This window comes from Rattus rattus, chromosome 10 (genome assembly GCF_011064425.1).
Source record: "Rattus rattus isolate New Zealand chromosome 10, Rrattus_CSIRO_v1, whole genome shotgun sequence".
Classification (NCBI taxonomy): domain Eukaryota; kingdom Metazoa; phylum Chordata; class Mammalia; order Rodentia; family Muridae; genus Rattus; species Rattus rattus.
Genome location: NC_046163.1, coordinates 30,792,001 through 30,808,975, shown reverse-complemented (window position 1 = coordinate 30,808,975; position 16,975 = coordinate 30,792,001). Strand labels below are relative to the sequence as shown.

At 40.3% G+C, this 16,975-nt stretch overlaps 1 protein-coding gene across 1 annotated transcript in view; it reads left to right on the top strand.

Annotated features, from left to right (window-relative positions):
• Swt1 (SWT1 RNA endoribonuclease homolog) overlaps positions 1-11,139 on the top strand; it is a 58,896-nt gene extending 47,757 nt beyond the window's left edge. The window contains exons 18-20 of the mRNA XM_032914811.1: positions 2,520-2,586; positions 8,147-8,211; positions 10,287-11,139. Of these exons, the coding sequence (XP_032770702.1) occupies positions 2,520-2,586; positions 8,147-8,211; positions 10,287-10,416 (262 nt within the window). The 3' untranslated portion in view covers positions 10,417-11,139. The remainder of the gene's footprint in view (positions 1-2,519; positions 2,587-8,146; positions 8,212-10,286) is intronic.
• Positions 11,140-16,975: the final 5,836 nt, after the last annotated feature.

The window sequence follows — 16,975 nt, the reverse complement described above, 5'->3', positions numbered from 1 at the left end:
CAAATAACTGAGTGCCACACTTATTGTGTCTTTTTACATATAATCAGTAATGAAATTTAATTTATAAATTAAGCATATGTAAGAGTTTCTTGACAGTGTTTCTGATCAAAAAAGCTTTGGAAATATTGCATGGTATGTATGTTACCTCTTGAAATCATTTTACATCCACTAGCATATTAATTGCTTTATAAACTTAAGCTGTGGATTGTTTTAAAGTAATGCTAGTATTTGAGAGGCTGGGTCAAAAGAATTTCAAGTTCGAGATGACATTGGGATACATCATGACTTTAAGACCAGCATGAGCTATGTCAAGAGATGCTGTCTCAAGGGAAGATATAAGTAGGAAGCATATTCTTCAATGTTTTATAGATTATTATGCTTTGAAAATGAGGAAGTGGTATCGTTAACCAACTCTGCAATTTGTCTGTAAGAGAACTTGATAAAAATGCAGTCTTAATCTAAACTTACTTAAATAAGAATGTCCATACATGGGTTGGGGATTTAGCTCAGTGGTAGAGCGCTTGCCTAGCAAGCGCAAGGCCCTCGGTTCGGTCCCCAGCTCCGAAAAAAAAAAGAAAAAAAAAATGTCCATACATATTTTATATAGAAAGGAAATTGTAATTTTAGTAAGTTTTCCAGAGGATTTGTGCACTGGTAGTTAAGAAATTCTCTGCTGTGGTCTGTTCTATCCTTGTTTGTTTGTTTGTTTTTTAATTTCTTGAGAGACAGGGTGAATAAAAAGTACATTACTTATCCCATCATTCACTGAGCAAAAAGAAACTACCAAAATTACAAAGTTTCGTTTTGTTTCATCTTGTTTTGAGACAGGATTTCAATAGGTATCCCAGCCTGGCCTTGAACTCATGTTCGTTTGTTTAGTTGTTTGTTTTTTGACATTGCTTTTTGAGTGCTGGAATTATGGGCATAGTGGCCTGGCATAAGTTGTCATCACCACCACCACCACCATCATCATCATCATCATCATCATCATCATCATCATCATCATCATCTCACTATTGTATTTCTTTTATATCTATGAGTATTTTGTCTGCATATAAGATGTGGGTGCCTGATGGCCATGGAGGCTAGGACTTGTGATTTCCTAGAACTGGAGTTTCAGCAGTTGTGAGCAGCCACGTGGGTGTTGGGAATTGAACCTGACTCCTCTCCCAAGAGTAGTCAGTCAGTGCTCCTAACCACTGAGCTATCCAGTGCTCGTTCTAGTCGTTAGACATTTGAATGAAAACTTCAGGGCTGGAGAGATGGGTCAGTGGTTAAGAGCTCTTGCTGCTCCTACAGGGAACTGGGTTGGCCCCTAGTACCTACAGCAGCTCCTAATCATCTTATTTGAAACAGGGTCTTTAACTGAATCTGGAGATTGCCATTTTGACTAGATTGGCTGGTCAGTTAGCCCCAGAATCTACCTGTTTATACCTCCTAGCACTGGAGGGACAGATGTGCAGTCATGCAGAATTCAGATCATCATGTTTGCTTGTGCAGTAAGCAGCGTGACCTGTTGAGCCGTTTTCCCAGACCTTGAGGCTGTCTCTTTTTAGATGACCTTTTTCCTGTTTTTTAAAGTTATATTTAGTTGTAGGGACAAATAATAACTAACATAAGTTTGACTGTATAGGCCTAATCATAAAATATGATTTCAAAAAATCAAACCTGTTCTAGGCTTTAAGAAAAGATGGTTCTTACTAATTGTTTTAAAACCTCCACATGTTAAAGTTTTGGTTTGAAATACCTTGTACCATGCACAGACAGGTACACCATATACGACTTATTACTAAGGAGGGCTATGATCACAGCATCTTTTTGGATCCACTAGTGCTTAGTCACTTTTACATTTAAAAATTTATTTATTTTATTAGCAGGTATTTTTGATTAAGTGTGATATTGGGATAACTGAACTCTTGCAAGATTATTTATAAAAGTTCTTCTTTCAGTGGCACAGGGTGTGGTGGCTCACAGCCACAGTCAGGGAACTGAAGCAGGAGACCGCCAGCTTGAAGTCAGACTGGTCTGTACTGCCAGACCCTGTCTTTACAAAGAAGGAGCAGTTGACACAGTGACAGCACTCTGGCCTACTTGTATCTAGATTCTGCTGGTTTGTTGAAACAAAACATTTTTTTAGTGACCTTAAAAACTTCAAGTTGGAGTTTTAGAGATGACTTCTCAGCATGTGAATTAATTGTCATGAACAGAATGCTTGGTCACTAATAAAGGTTTTCTTATTTTGAGTTAGAGGGATTTACTCATTGAGGTTTGACTTTATTCACAGTGTGTCTTTTCTACTTCTAGATCAGTGGTTTTCTTAAACTTCCTAATGCTGTGGCCCTTTAATACAGTTCCTTATGTTGTGGTAATGCCCACCCATAAGAAATTACAGAAAAACCTTTTGATAAACTTGATAAACATCAATAACATATAAATGTTTGAAGGAGAAAATTAAAGATTTGTTTAAAATTAATTTTTATGGTCCTTTTATTAATTTATTATTAATTTATTTATTTTAGGATTTTGGCTCCTAATAGTAATTGCCAAGATGTTGAGACTCTCTATAACTTCCTAATCAAGTATGAGGTATGAAAAATATATTATTTATATATTATATATTTGAATATAAATAAATACGACAAGATTGCTATTGATATTTTCTTGAAATGAAGAATTTTTTCTTTTGAGCCAGGATCTTGCTATCTTGTATAGGCTGGCCTAAATTTTTATTATTATTATTATTATTATTATTATTATTATTATTATTATTATTTTGCATCTTTATTAAATTGGGTATTTCTTATTTACATTTCAAATGTTATTCCCTTTCCCAGTTTCCAGGCCAACATCCCCCTAACCCCACCCCCTCCCCTTCTATGTGGGTGTTCCCCTCGCCATCCTCCCCCCATTACCTCCCTCTCCCCAAGAATCATATTCACTGGGGGTCCACCCTTGGCAGGACCAAGGGCTTCCCCTTCCACTGGTGCCTTTACTAGGCTATTCTTTGCTACCTATGAAGTTTGAGCCCAGAGTCAGCCCCTGTTTAGTCTTTGGGTAGTGGCTTAGTCCCTGGAAGTTCTGGTTGGTTGGCATTGTTGTTCATATGGGGTCTCAAGCCCCTTCTGTTTTTCAGTCCTTTCTCTGATTCCTTCAAGGGGGTCCCGTTCTCAGTTCAGTGGTTTGCTGCTGGCATTCGCCTATATATTTGCCGTATTCTGGCTGTGTCTCTCAGGAGAGATCTACATCCAGTTCCTGTCAGCCTGTACCTCTTTGCTTCATCCATCTTATCTAGTTCGGTGGCTGCATATGTATGGGCCACATGTGGGGCAGGCTCTGAATGGGCATTTCTTCAGCCTCTGTTCTAAACTTTGCCTCCCTATTCCCTGCCAAGGGTATTCTTGTTCCCCTTTTAAAGAAGGAGTGAAGCATTCGCATTTTGGTCATCCTTCTTGAGTTTCATGTGTTCTGTGCATCTAGAGCAATTCAAGCATTTGGGCTCATATCCACTTGTCAATGAGTGCATACCATGTGTGTTTTTCTGTGATTGGGTTACCTCACTCAGGATGATATTTTCCAGTTCCATCCATTTGCCTATGAATTTCATAAAGTCATTGTTTTTGATAGCTGAGTAATATTCCATTGTGTAGATGTACCACATTTTCTGTATCCATTCCTCTGTTGAAGGGAATCTGGGTTCTTTCTAGCTTCTGGCTATTATAAATAAGGCTGCTATGAACATAGTGGAGCATGTGTCTTTGTTATATGTTGGAGCACCTTTTGGGTATATGCCCAAGAGAGGTATAGCTGGGTCCTCAGGTAGTTCAATGTCCAATTTTCTGAGGAACCTCCAGACTGATTTCCAGAGTGGTTGTACCAGTCTGCAATCCCAGCAACAATGGAGGAGTGTTCCTCTTTCTTCACATCCTCGCCAGCATCTGCTGTCACCTGAGTTTTTGATCTTAGCCATTCTGACTGGTGTAAGGTGGTATCTCAGGGTTGTTTTGATTTGCATTTCCCTTATGATTAAAGATGTTGAACATTTCTTTAGGTGCTTCTCAGCCATTTGGCATTCCTTAGCTGTGAATTCTTTGTTTAGCTCTGAACCCCATTTTTAATAGAGTTATTTGTCTCCCTGCAGTCTAACTTCGTGAGTTCTTTGTATATTTTGGATATGAGCCCTCTATCTGTTGTAGGATTGGTAAAGATCTCTTCCCAATTTCTTGGTTGCTGTTTTGTCCTAACAATGGTGTCCTTTGCCTTACAGAAGCTTTGTAGTTTTACGAGATCCCATTTGTCGATTCTTGATCTTAGAGCAAGAGCCATTGGTGTTTTGTTCAGGAAGTTTTTTCCAGTGCCCATGTGTTCGAGATTTTTCCCCACTTTTCTTCTATTAGTTTGAGTGTATCTGGTTTGATGTGGAGGTCCTTGATCCACTTGGACTTAAGCTTTGTACAGGGTGATAAGCATGGATTGATCTGCATTCTTCCACATGCTGACCTCCAGTTGAACCAGCACCATTGGCTGAAAATGCTATCTTTTTTTCCATTGGATGGTTTTGGCTCCTTTGTCAAAAATCAAGTGACCATAGGTGTGTGGGTTCATTTCTGGGTCTTCAGTTCTATTCCACTGGTCTATCTGCCTGTCTCTGTACCAATACCATGCAGTTTTTATCACTATTGCTCTGTAATACTGCTTGAGTTCAGGGATAGTGATTGCCCCGGAAGTCCCTTTATTGTTGAGGATAGTCTTAGCTATCCTGGGTTTTTTGTTATTCCAGATGAATTTGCAAATTGTTCTGTCTAACTCTATGAAGAATTGGATTGGAATTTTGATAGGAATTGCATTGAATCTGTAGATCGCTTTTGGTAAAATGGCTTTTGGTAAAGTGGCCATTTTTACTATATTAATCCTGCCAATCCATGAGCATGGGAGATCTTTCCATCTTCTGAGATCTTCAATTTCTTTCTTCAGAGGCTTGAAGTTCTTATCATACAGATCTTTCACTTGCTTGGTTAAAGTCACGCCAAGGTATTTTATATTATTTGGGACTATTATGAAGGGTGTCTTTTCCCTAATTTCTTTCTCTACTTGTTTCTCTTTTGTGTAGAGGAAGGCTACTGATTTATTTGAGTTCATTTTATACCCAGCCACTTTATTGAAGGTTTTTATCAGGTTTAATAGTTCTCTGGTGGAACTTTTGGGATTGTTTGAATATACTGTCATATCATCTGCAAATAGTGGTATTTTGACTTCTTCCTTTCCAATCTGTATCCCTTTGATCTCCTTTTGTTGTCTGATTGCTCTGGCTAGGACTTTGAGAACTATATTGAATAAATAGGGGAGAGTGGCAGCCTTGTCTAGTCCCTGATTTTAGTGGGATTGTTTCAAGTTTCTCTCCATTTAGTTTAATGTTAGCTGCTGGTTTGCTGTATATTGCTTTTACTATGCTTAGGAATGGGCCTTGAATTCCTGTTTTTTCCAGGACTTTTATCATGAAGGGGTGTTGAATTTTGTTAAATGCTTTCTCAGCATCTAATGAAATGATCATGTGGTTTTTATCTTTCAGTTTGTTTATATAGTGGATTACGTTGATGGTTTTCCGTATATTAAACCATCCCTGTATACCTGGGATGAAGCCTACTTGATCATGATGGATGATTGTTTTGATGTGTTCTTGGATTTGGTTTGCAAGAATTTTATTGAGTATTTTTGCGTCGATGTTCATAAGAGAAATTGGTCTAAGGTTCTCTTTCTTTGTTGGGTCTTTGTGTGGTTTAGGTATAAGAGTAATTGTGGCTTTATAGAAGGAATTCAGTAGCGTTCTATCCGTTTCAATTTTGTGGAATAGTCTGGATAGTATTGGTATGAGGTCTTCTATGAAGGTCTGATAGAATTCTGCACTGAATCCATCTGGACCTGGGCTCTTTTTGGTTGGGAGACTTTTAATAACTGCTTCTATTTTGTTAGGAGTTATGGGGTTGTTTAAATGGTTTATCTGTTCCTGATTTAACTTCAGAACCTGGTATCTGTCTAGGAAATTGTCCATTTCCTCCAGATTTTCAAGTTTTGTTGAATATAGGCTTTTGTAGTAGGATCTGATGATTTTTTGAATTTTCTCTGATTCTGTTGTTATTTCTCCCTTTTCATTTCTGATTTTGTTAATTTGGACACACTCTCTGTGTCCACTGGTTAGTCTGGCTAAGGGTTTATCTATCTTGTTGATTTTCTCAAAGAACCAGCTTTTGGTTCTGTTGATTCTTTGTACAGTCCTTTTTGTTTCTACTTGATTGATTTCAGCTCTGAGTTTGATTATTTCCTGCCTTCTACTCCTCCTGGGTGTATTTGCTTCTTTTTGTTCTAGAGCTTTTAGGTGTGCTGTCAAGCTGGTGACAGATGCTCTCTCCTGTTTCTTTCTGCAGGCACTCAGAGCTATGAGTTTTCCTCTTAGCACAGCTTTCATTGTGTCCCATAAGTTTGGGTATGTTGTGCCTTCATTTTCATTAAATTCTAAACAGTCTTTAATTTCTTTCTTTATTTCTTCCTTGACCAGGTTATCGTTGAGTAGAGCATTGTTCAACTTCCATGTATATGTGGGCGTCTTTCCTTATTCTTATTGAAGACCAGCTTTAGCCGGTGGTGGTCTGATAGGACGCATGGGATTATTTCTATCTTTCTGTACCTGTTGAGGCCTGTTTTGTTAGGCTGGTCTAAATTAAAGTTTCTGAGCGTCATAAAAATTTGCCAATGCCATTTGTGCGATATATATATTTATATATATGATATGCAATGAAAGCTTAGGCACTTGGATGAACTGCCCTTGGGCAGTTGTGGAGGGAGAGCTGGCAGACTGAAGAACTCCGCTCCTGCCCAGGCCCAGATCCAGGCCGTGGGAGTTGGTTCACTCTAACCCCTACGCCATCTGGGAGCTGCTGGAGCCTGTGAGAGGGGCCAGTCCTGCAGATCCAAAGCTGCCACATCTCCACGACACAGGGCAACAGTGGGCTGTCTAAGAGGAGTCCCAGTGAGAGGTAGTATTGATGGTGTAGCAGAAGATAGAGGCCTTGAACCAGACCAGTGACTCACGTACATAGAGAATAGAACATCGCTGCATTAGTACTAGTGAGATGCCTCAGCTCGCAAAAGTCCTTGCTATGCAGTCTGGTGATGTGAGTTTCATCCCTGGAATCTAAAGACTCAGATTTATCCTCTGACACTTGCACCATGGCATAAATGCACCACACTAATACACATATCCCCATACTAATGATAAAGAAAATTTTCAAAAAGGATTCTTTCACTTTGCATCTCAGATGTGCAACATTTGAATGATAGACTTTTACATTTATGGTTTTATAATTTATGTCTCTGCGTTATAACAGATTTTTTAAAAAAATGATTTTCAGAAATGTCCATGACTAGGGCATAGCTCTAAAGTAGAGCATTTGTTTAGCATGCATGAAGCTCTGAGTGTAATTTCTAGAATCATAAGGAAGTGGGAGGGAGGAAGAAAAGGAATGAATGAATGAATGAATGTGAGCAAAGGGAAGACAGAGGGACAGAAGTATGTGTGATTCAACCTTTTCCTAAATCAGACCTTTTTTTTTTTTTTTTTAAATCAGACCTTTTTAACAATTGTTATTTATTTATATGTGTGAATACACTGTAGCTGTCTTCAGACACAGCAAAAGTGGCTATCGGATCCCATTGCAGATGGTTGTGAGCCACCATGTGCTGCTGGGAATTGAACTCAGGACCTCTGGAAGAGCAGTCAGTGCTCTTAACCACTGAGCCATCTCTCCAGCCTCCAAATCAGACCTTTTCAGTAGCTTACAGAAGTATTTTTTCTGTCCAGTGGAATGCCCGAGTAATCTGCTTTCAAATCAAAAATTGCACTGCATTCAGGTGTACTCAATTGTCTACTATTTCCAGTTCAATGAGTAGGTGAGTTGTAAAGTAGGACTAAAGCTTGCACAGGGTTTGCTGTTAACACTGTGCTCGCTCACTGAGCTTCCTGTTACTGCCTCACTTGTGTTTTAGCCAGTGAGTGGATCTGCGATTCTGCTCGGTATGCTGCACTGTAGCTGTACTTTCCCTGCTCATTCACTTTAACATATCTCATTAATAACTGCACCTTGGTTCTTTTCAGGTAAACAAAAATGTCAGATTCACTGCCCAGGAACTTTACGATTGTGTTTCTCAGACTGAGTATCGGTAAGCACATCTGTATGTACATGAGATATCACTAACAAACTTTACCATCTATCACTGTGGGAGAATGAAGCAATTTTCTTAGGGTGTGTGCGTGTGTGTGTGTGTGTGTGTGTATGTGTGTATGTGTGTATGTGTGTAAGCTTGTGAGGCCAGCAGTGGATATCAGTCACTCTCTCCCTCAATTTTGAGATAGACTCTGTCCACTGAGCTCTGGGTTCTACCTGTCTCTGCCTCCACAGCCTGAGGATACAGGCAGATGCTGCTATGCCTGGCTTTTATGTGGCAGCTGGAATCTGAGCTCAGGCCCTCACGTTTTCATGGCAAGCACTTTCCTCAAGTGATCTCCCTAACCTCTTGATTTTTTTCAACCCATATTAGTGCAAAATATTTCATATATGCAAAGCCCTATTAATTTATCAGCCATATAGTTTTTATAATGGTTTTCACATGTTTGACTTCAAGATTCTTTCATGTATGATTTTATATACAATTTTATTTATTTATTCTGAAGCAAGGTCTTGCTATATTGCTCAGACTGGTTTTGAATTTGTGAGAGCCAACAAGTCCTCTGGTCTCAGTCTCCCTGATAATTGGAATATGAATATGAACCACCATCTCTTTTTATAGATTATTGAAGACTGTAAAGAGCTTTTGTTCATGTGGGCTGTATCCTATCTGTGCTGTGTGAATTCAGAACTTTAGGATGTTAGGTTGGTGTGGTGGTGCATGCCTATAATCTCAGATGCTTAGAAGGTGAGACATGAAGGTCACAGATTTAAGCCACGTTAGGCAACTTAGACTGTCAGAGGAAGAAAATAGAAATAGTTTTCATTGTAACTTAGACTCAGATAAATGGCTTTTATAGACCTCAGGAAAGAACCTTCTTGAAGTTAGGAAGTATCCAAGACTGTATTGGGTGCTGCTTCTGTTTGTGAAGGTCCCCTTGCCGAGAAATGGTTCTCAGGGAAGACGACTCACTGCAGATGCTGGAACAGGAGGTCAGGCTGGTTATCTGCCCTGCAGACAGTCTTGAAAGGAACGGCAGAGTTCCATCACCATGAACAGCTTTCTGTACTGACAATTCACCTCAGGAAATAATAGGAGTGATCACTATCAGGATACTGACGCATGAAGGAATTCAGTGCCACCAGGCTGAAGAGGAGAGGAGCCCCTCTTAACCTTGAGGGTAGAGAAGAAAAAGGAAGGATAGAGAAATACATTCAGTTACTGAAAGATATCTCTGCTAGCTTGTTTTCAATTTTAGAATGAATGACCAAGGGTAGGAATGTAGACCTTCCTAATAATTTTGGTTTTTAGAATCTATAAGAAAACATTTTCTTCTGTTTTTTGAACCTTGTACAAGGCTCTTCTGAAATTTTTTTTTTTTTTTTTTTGATTAGTTGTGAAGAATTGGCAGAAAAATCAAAACTAATTTTGTTTAAATATTGGAAATAGGTTTATGGTAACTCAAAGCCAAAATTTTTATAAATAATATTTTATTCTTTTGAGAATTTCATACAATGTATTTTGATCATATTCCATCCTCTTACCTGCTTACCCACCCAATTTCAAGAGCCACCACACCTAGCTGTAGAACTGTTTATTTAAAGATTACGTGGTGTATGTGTGTATGTGGTGTATCACAGTACACATGGTAAAGGTGGAGTGTAATTTGGAGAATCACTTCCTTCCTTCTGTGTGGGCCCAGGAGTCAGATGTAGGTAGTGGGCTGGAGAGATAGCTCAGAGGTTAGGAAGTCATGTTGCTTTTTGGAGAAGACTGGAGTTCAGCTGCCAGCATGCAACTTGGGCTTCTCACCAATAACTCTACCCCAGGAGGATCTGACACATTCTTCTGGTCTCTGCACACTATACTCATAAGTATAAACCCACATAGACATACATGTATATATACACTTAAAAATAAATAGTTGTTGAGTCAGGATGTGCAGCCCTGGCTAGACTGGGAACTCACTACATAGCCCAGGTTGCCTGAGAACTCACAGATACCTGCCTTCCTCTGCCTCTGGGATTCCTGATTGTCTTGTGGTGATTTACCACTTCTTTATCCCCTAGGGAAAAATTAACCATTGGATGCCGCCAACTGATTGAGATGGAATACACCATGCAGCAGTGCAGTGCCTCTGTCTACATGGAGGCCAAAAGCAGAGGATGGTGTGAAGGCATGCTCAACAGCAGGACTTAAGTTCACAGGAGGAATGACATCTGTCTTCATGAGTGACACAGTAACTTTCTTTCTGGTTCCTTTTTTTGAACCAAACCTAGAAGAAGTGAAAAAAAAAACCTTTCATAGATAACATAAACCAAAATGTTGTGTTGAGCATCTCATTGAATCCAGTGTAGTATAACTGAGGACCCAGCTCTCCTGGAGCTGACAATGCTTCCTACCTCAAGGAGAAGACAGCCGTCTTCTCAGTGTCCCTGAGGCAGGATCACTGTGACAAGGCAGCAGCCTGCAGCCTTAGCATCTTTCCTAACCCTACTGTGAGCACATGACCAGACACTGCCAAACCCTAAGACTCAAGACGTGACCATGCTTCCACATTCCACATGGCTGCTTTCGTGGACCAACTGTCACTTACATAAGACTGCTGGGAAACCCACCAGCTCCTGCAGGGACATGAAGTAGAATTTTGAACTAGCACCTTCTCTGTAGCTGCTTTGAGGATGTCGTTTTTCTGTGTTTTCAGTAGGGAAGAGCCCCTCAGATGTTTCCCCTTAAATGTGAAGCAGTGTGGATTTTGGGAATTAAACAGCAGTGGCAGCTGTTTGCCCTAAAACTCAAGTGTTTAATGACTTAGTTACACATTAAGTTGGAAATCCTTGTTTACTGGAGTGTATTATGCTTTTGTTAATATATTAGATGAAATCAAATTTGATATTCTATAATAAATGTTAATTTATTTTTCAAACAGCAATAAATAACTTATTTTAGTAGTATTTTGCTTTTCAGTTTACTCCCAGATACTGTCTCTGAAATGAGTATAAGGTGTGATTGTAAAAGTCTTTCCAGTAGGAAGACTAGTTCTGGACATTCAGTAGTAGTTGGTACAGGCACTGCTCAGCTGTATGCTTGTGAGGTGAGAAAAGCCACATTAAGGTTTGTGGACACACGATTGTCCAGCAGAGCCATGAGCAGCAGCTGGAAGCTTCAGCATGTCAGGAAGTCTTCCTCCTCAGTTTTTGAGACAAGGGCATTATTGCATTACTCTGGCTGGCCTCATAGGTCAGTTTGGCCTTAAATTTGTGGTAGTCTTCCCTCTTTGGACTCCATAAGGCAAGCATTACAGGAAGGCAGCACCATGCTGACTTGAGGAAAGTGCTTGCCGTGAAAACATGAGGGCCTGAGCTCAGATTCCAGCTGCCACTTAAAAGCCAGGCATAGCAGCATCTGCCTGTATCCTCAGGCTGTGGAGGCAGAGACAGGTAGATCCCAGAGCTTAGTGGACAGAATCTATCTCAAAAATGAGGTGAAGTGTGATTGAGTCACTTCCTGAGCTAGGGTCCCTCAGTGAACAGGATTCTCCTGTCTCTGCTTCCTCTGCACTAATATTACACGTATGCACCACTACTGGCTTTCTCACCTGGGTGCAGGTATCACCTCACGTCAGCATGGCAGGCCTATACAGACTGAATTCTATGTCCCTGCCCTGACCCCCTAGCCTGGATATTTTTTAATGTGCTACATATAGTCTTAAATAAATCCCTTGGGGAAGGCGGTATTTCAGGGTACTTTATGCCAGAACAGTGCCTTTTTGTTGTACATTCCAAGGTCTAATAGAGGTGCAATGATTTGAATTTGTTAAGTGGCGTGTTACCCAGTGCACACCAGAGTTTTCAAGTCTAAGGAGAGGTAGAACCTGTAGTCAATTTGTCAGCGCTTGCTTACCATAACTGGTCACACTGAATTAAACACAGGATAGTGTGGTCTCACGTGCATGGAGCTTCAGTCACTCAAGTACGTAGATGAGCAAAAGATCCAAGAACAATGAAAAATACAGGGTGGCTAGCTTGTCCCGTTTCTAAATTGCAAGTATTCTGAGTAGCACTTTGGAGGGTACAGATCTGTCTGCATATCCAGTAGGGAAGGTCATTCATCCTGGCCTATCATGTTTCAAGGCTGACAAGTATTCCAGCAGCCAGGTGGGCCAGGAAGTTGTCAAGTTGGGAATGTGAACACACTCTGAGAGTTGGCCAAAACACTACATAAATATGAGCTGACTGAGAAACCTGTTCTCTGTTAAGATGACATTCAAAATATCAAGAAAGTAGTGCTCACATCTATTTTGTGATGATCTTCTAGGAGAAAGACCCATAATGTCATAAAGTGAAATAGAAATAGATCTATGAAGTTCTAATCTGCAGTTGTAGTTGTCCACTGCAAGTCTTAGTGGAGTATCCTTTAGTCAGTTTTCCTTGGCCCAAAAAAGTATCCTTTCTTAGGAAGGAAATAGATTAGGTTGGAAAAGTTCATAAAACAGTACCAAATAGCGAAGCATGGAATTTTCAAAAAGTTTTGTGTTTATAATAACTAACCATTCTCTGTGTATACCAGGTGTCTGGTACCCACAGAGGTCAGAAGAGGGTCGTGCATACCCTGAACCTGTACTTAAGAGTTGTGAGGCAACACATGGGTGCTGAGAATCAAACCTGGATCCATGGTAAAAGCAGGAGATACTCTTAACCCGAGCCAAGCCAGCTTTCCAGTATAGAATTTTACTTTATATGAAACAGGATTAGGTATTTGGAAAAGGCCTGCTATGCTGACATGACGACCTGAGTATGATTCCTGCAGCCAGGTGAGAAAGCCAGTAATGGTGCGTATGTGTAATGAATGCTAGTGGGAAGGAAACAGAGCCCGGAGAATCCTGGGGCTTGCTGGACATGGTCTAGCTGAATCAGTGAGCTTAAGGTTCAGAGTGAATCTGTCTCAGGAAGTGACAGGAATTCAGTCCTTGAGGACCCCTAGTCTACACACACACATACACGCACACACACATATCCACGGATGTTAGGTATGGTGTCTTATGCCTACAGTTCAAGTATTCACAAGGATAGGGTAAGATCATAAGTTTGAGACTAGCCTGGTCTATCTACATAGTTATTTCCAGAGGCTAGCCACAGCTACAAGACATGACAGATGGCTCACAACCATCAGAAACTTCAGTTTCAGGGCATCAAACCCCACTTCTTTCCAGCATGTATCTGGTACATCATTATACATGCAAACACCCTCACACATAAAATTGAATAACTATAACCGTGAATCTGTGTGTTGCACAACTAATCCCAGCACTTCAGGATCAGGAGACTGAAGCAGGATTGCTGTTAGTTTAAGGCTAGCTTGGGCTACATGGAAGGCACTCAAATCTCACACACACACACACACACACACACACACACACACACACACACACACACACACACACACACGCCCATCCCCTTCCATCTGGCTGGCATTACAGTAGGCTTGTCACCACATTAAGTTTGTAAGGTGCTAAAGGTGAAACACAAGTCTTCCTGCATGCTAAGCAAGCACTTTACCAACTTTACCCTACTCCCAGTTTCATCTTTAATGTTACTGAGTTTTAATCTTTTCTCAACCTTTGCAATTCTGCTGTGAACTAACGGTTACTAGCTAAACTATCAGCTCAGTACAGATGCCTCCACCGTTAGAGTAACTGGTTCCTTACCAAGGTAAAATATAGATCTGTCCTACCCTTTTTTTTAAGCCTACTTTACTTTCTGGGTTAGCTAGGAAAAATTTTCCTTTGTATATTACTGTGAGCTTTATTGAATGCACAACCATGTAATTAACCAGTTCATTCAAGGCCCCACTTTGGGGTTTATGCCCAGTAAGTTTGCTATTTGTTTCCCCTTTTCCATAATGCTACAGAACTGGAGACTTGTGTGTTGTGCTTTCTACTTACATTACTGCTTAACAGGTACCTGCCCACATGGAAGCTAGCGTTTCATACAGGGATATAGATTTCCCTCACTTGTTTCTCCACCTTATTTAAAATATGTTAATTGTTTGACATCTAGCTACCTGGGAGATGTCCACCCCAGCAGCATCCAGGATGCTCCCATAGGTGTGCTTTTGGAACGTGTGGTCAGGCCGTATGGCATCAAAAGTTGCTATGTCACTGCCCTAAATAGAATACGCTGTACCAAGTAGAAAAACGGAATTGTGGTAGCTAGATTGTTTCAATGGAAGTGAAAAGCCTAAATGCCATCACAGCAAAGCAAAGTTTCCCCGATTGCCAGCCTCATGAATACTTGCTGGAAACAGTGTTCGCCATGGAGAAGTACCTTGTACAGTGATCCGCATCTAGTTAAAGACTGCTCAAGAACTTTCCTAAGTCAAGGCCAAGCAGTTGAAATGCGTTAAGACTGACCCGCCAAAGGTGGGTTAAATGACTGATTGTATTGGGAAAAATTGTGTTGACATGTCTGCAGAAGCCAAGACTCAGACGCTCAGCTAGGCTGTTAGATATTCTCAAAGGTTGGGCCTTCTGCTAACAGTCCAGTGTTCTTAAACAGGTGGCATTAACTTCATTGCTCTTTAAAAATACAAGGTTTTCATACTTCTTTTAGTGTCCTCCTAAAGATTCATTGTGTAGAGCCATACTAATCTTTGAATGGACCCAGTTTTAGTAAGTGTTGTCAAAACAAGGGCAATTTTTACTTCTCGGTGTTTGCAGTCAGTACCATCTTCTTATCCTACAGTATTATAGTGTGTATCATTGGCAAGTTGGTAAGCTACTGTGACTTTCAGTTTGGGGAGCTCTAATCACATACAGGTTTATGTGGAAAGGAATCCCATTTTACTTTTACATTGGTGATTATTTAAATTGCCAAAGTATTTACTTAATCCTAGGTATTACTGAACTGTACTTTTTAAAGTGCCTACTGGATCTTGCAGTTCCTCCTGTACCTTAGGAAGTCTGCATGTTCTAACAACTTGAGTATTTTAATATGTTTTTATTGCTGTCAATTAGGCAGCAGGGTTCAGGGTCACAGGCAGAACAAATGAGTATTGGCACACAGTTGGATTTTGTTTTCTATGTAGCCCTGGCTGGCTTGGAACTATGTTTACATCTGCCCCCTCAGTGCTGGCATTAAAGGTGTGTGCCACTGTAAACCCAGTATTTTATTGGCCATTGCACAAACACCTGCCACTCAAGTCTATTGTTTTAACTTCCAATTAACTTGATTGATGGCAGTTGTTCCTTTGTATCCTCCACACAGTGAACTTTCTAATGGTGGTCTTGATGTTTGGTCTTACTAAAGATTTGGTATTCATTCTAATTTCCCTTTTTTGACTCAGTTAATTCACTTTATGCCTTGTTCCATTCTTGTTAACATATGTTGTCACCCATACCCTTCTCAAGACTCAACTTAGATCCTTCAAATCCAGGCTCTAGTAAGAGCTTTTGTTGTTACTCCTGAACTAACCTTGCAACTACGGCACTGTTTTACCTGGACTCTTTAGTGTCTGCCTCCTTCCACAGCTGTTGAAGGTTAGATAAAAACAGGATTCTTGCATTCTACCTTTCCTAAGATGATTATCGTTAAAGAATTGTAAAACACTTTGAGTAGTGGCAAACTATTCTAAACATCAGAATATTACATTAAAAGTCATAATAAACAAAAGCTCAGTTGGGTGTGGGGGCTGTGTACCCTTAATTCTAGCAGTTGGGAGGCAGAGACACACACTCTAGTTAGAGGCCAACATGATCTACAAAGTAAGCACCAGGCCAGGTTAGAGATCCTGACCTTGTCTTGAAAAGGAAAAATAATACTCATGCAAAATACTTTGAAGTTTTAAGTTTCTTAAATTTGTGAACTGTTACAAATGATCAAAAAGTGTAGAACTGGACTGGAGACACGGCCAGCAGTTGCTGCATACACCTTTAAACAGAAGAGGGCTTTTTAACAAATGTGCTATTGCCAATATTTTTAAGTCATTCCACTGCATAATGGTAAAACATCCTCTGATTTTTTTTTTTTGTTGTTGTTGTTTTTTTTGTTTTTTTTTTTTTTCGGAGCTGAGGACCGAACCCAGGGCCTTGCGCTTCCTAGGCAAGCGCTCTACCGCTGAGCTAAATCCCCAACCCCATCCTCTGATTTTTAACGAGTATGCAGACAGCCGCTCAGACAGCCGCTGAAGAGATCGCAGCTTTTAGATGTAAACACAAACTGGTTGCCGAGCACTGGGTTGAGATAGGTCATCGCAGCGCCTTTAAAAGCACACTTTTAGGCAATCTATTCCTATTTTGTCACCAAAAGTGAATTCAGCAAACTTCCATATCAAGCATTTCAATGAAGCACGTGCCTTACGCAGTGAAAAGTGATAAAGATCTTCGACTCAAACTATTTCATGGCTGAACAGAATACTGATCATACAGTCATTATGGCGCATCAAATCTGCTAACCTGCCAAACCAGGGTAAGATAAGAACTACAAAGCAGGTGAATTGCCTCTCTTTCTTGGTGGTTGTACACCAGAGAAATGAGGTGGTAAAGGACCAATCTAACATTTGAAGAAAATACATTCACATCCCAAGTCAGCCACTTCCGGTCATCTTATGCCAGCTCGCTGATTCAGTTTATGTAAAACACAAACCTCACACCATCCCTTACTTCAAATATGGCAAATGAGTATTTCCCACTAATACTGTAAACTCATCCTTACAGGGAAAAACAACCCCCCCACACACACACACGTAAGTAATGAAGTGA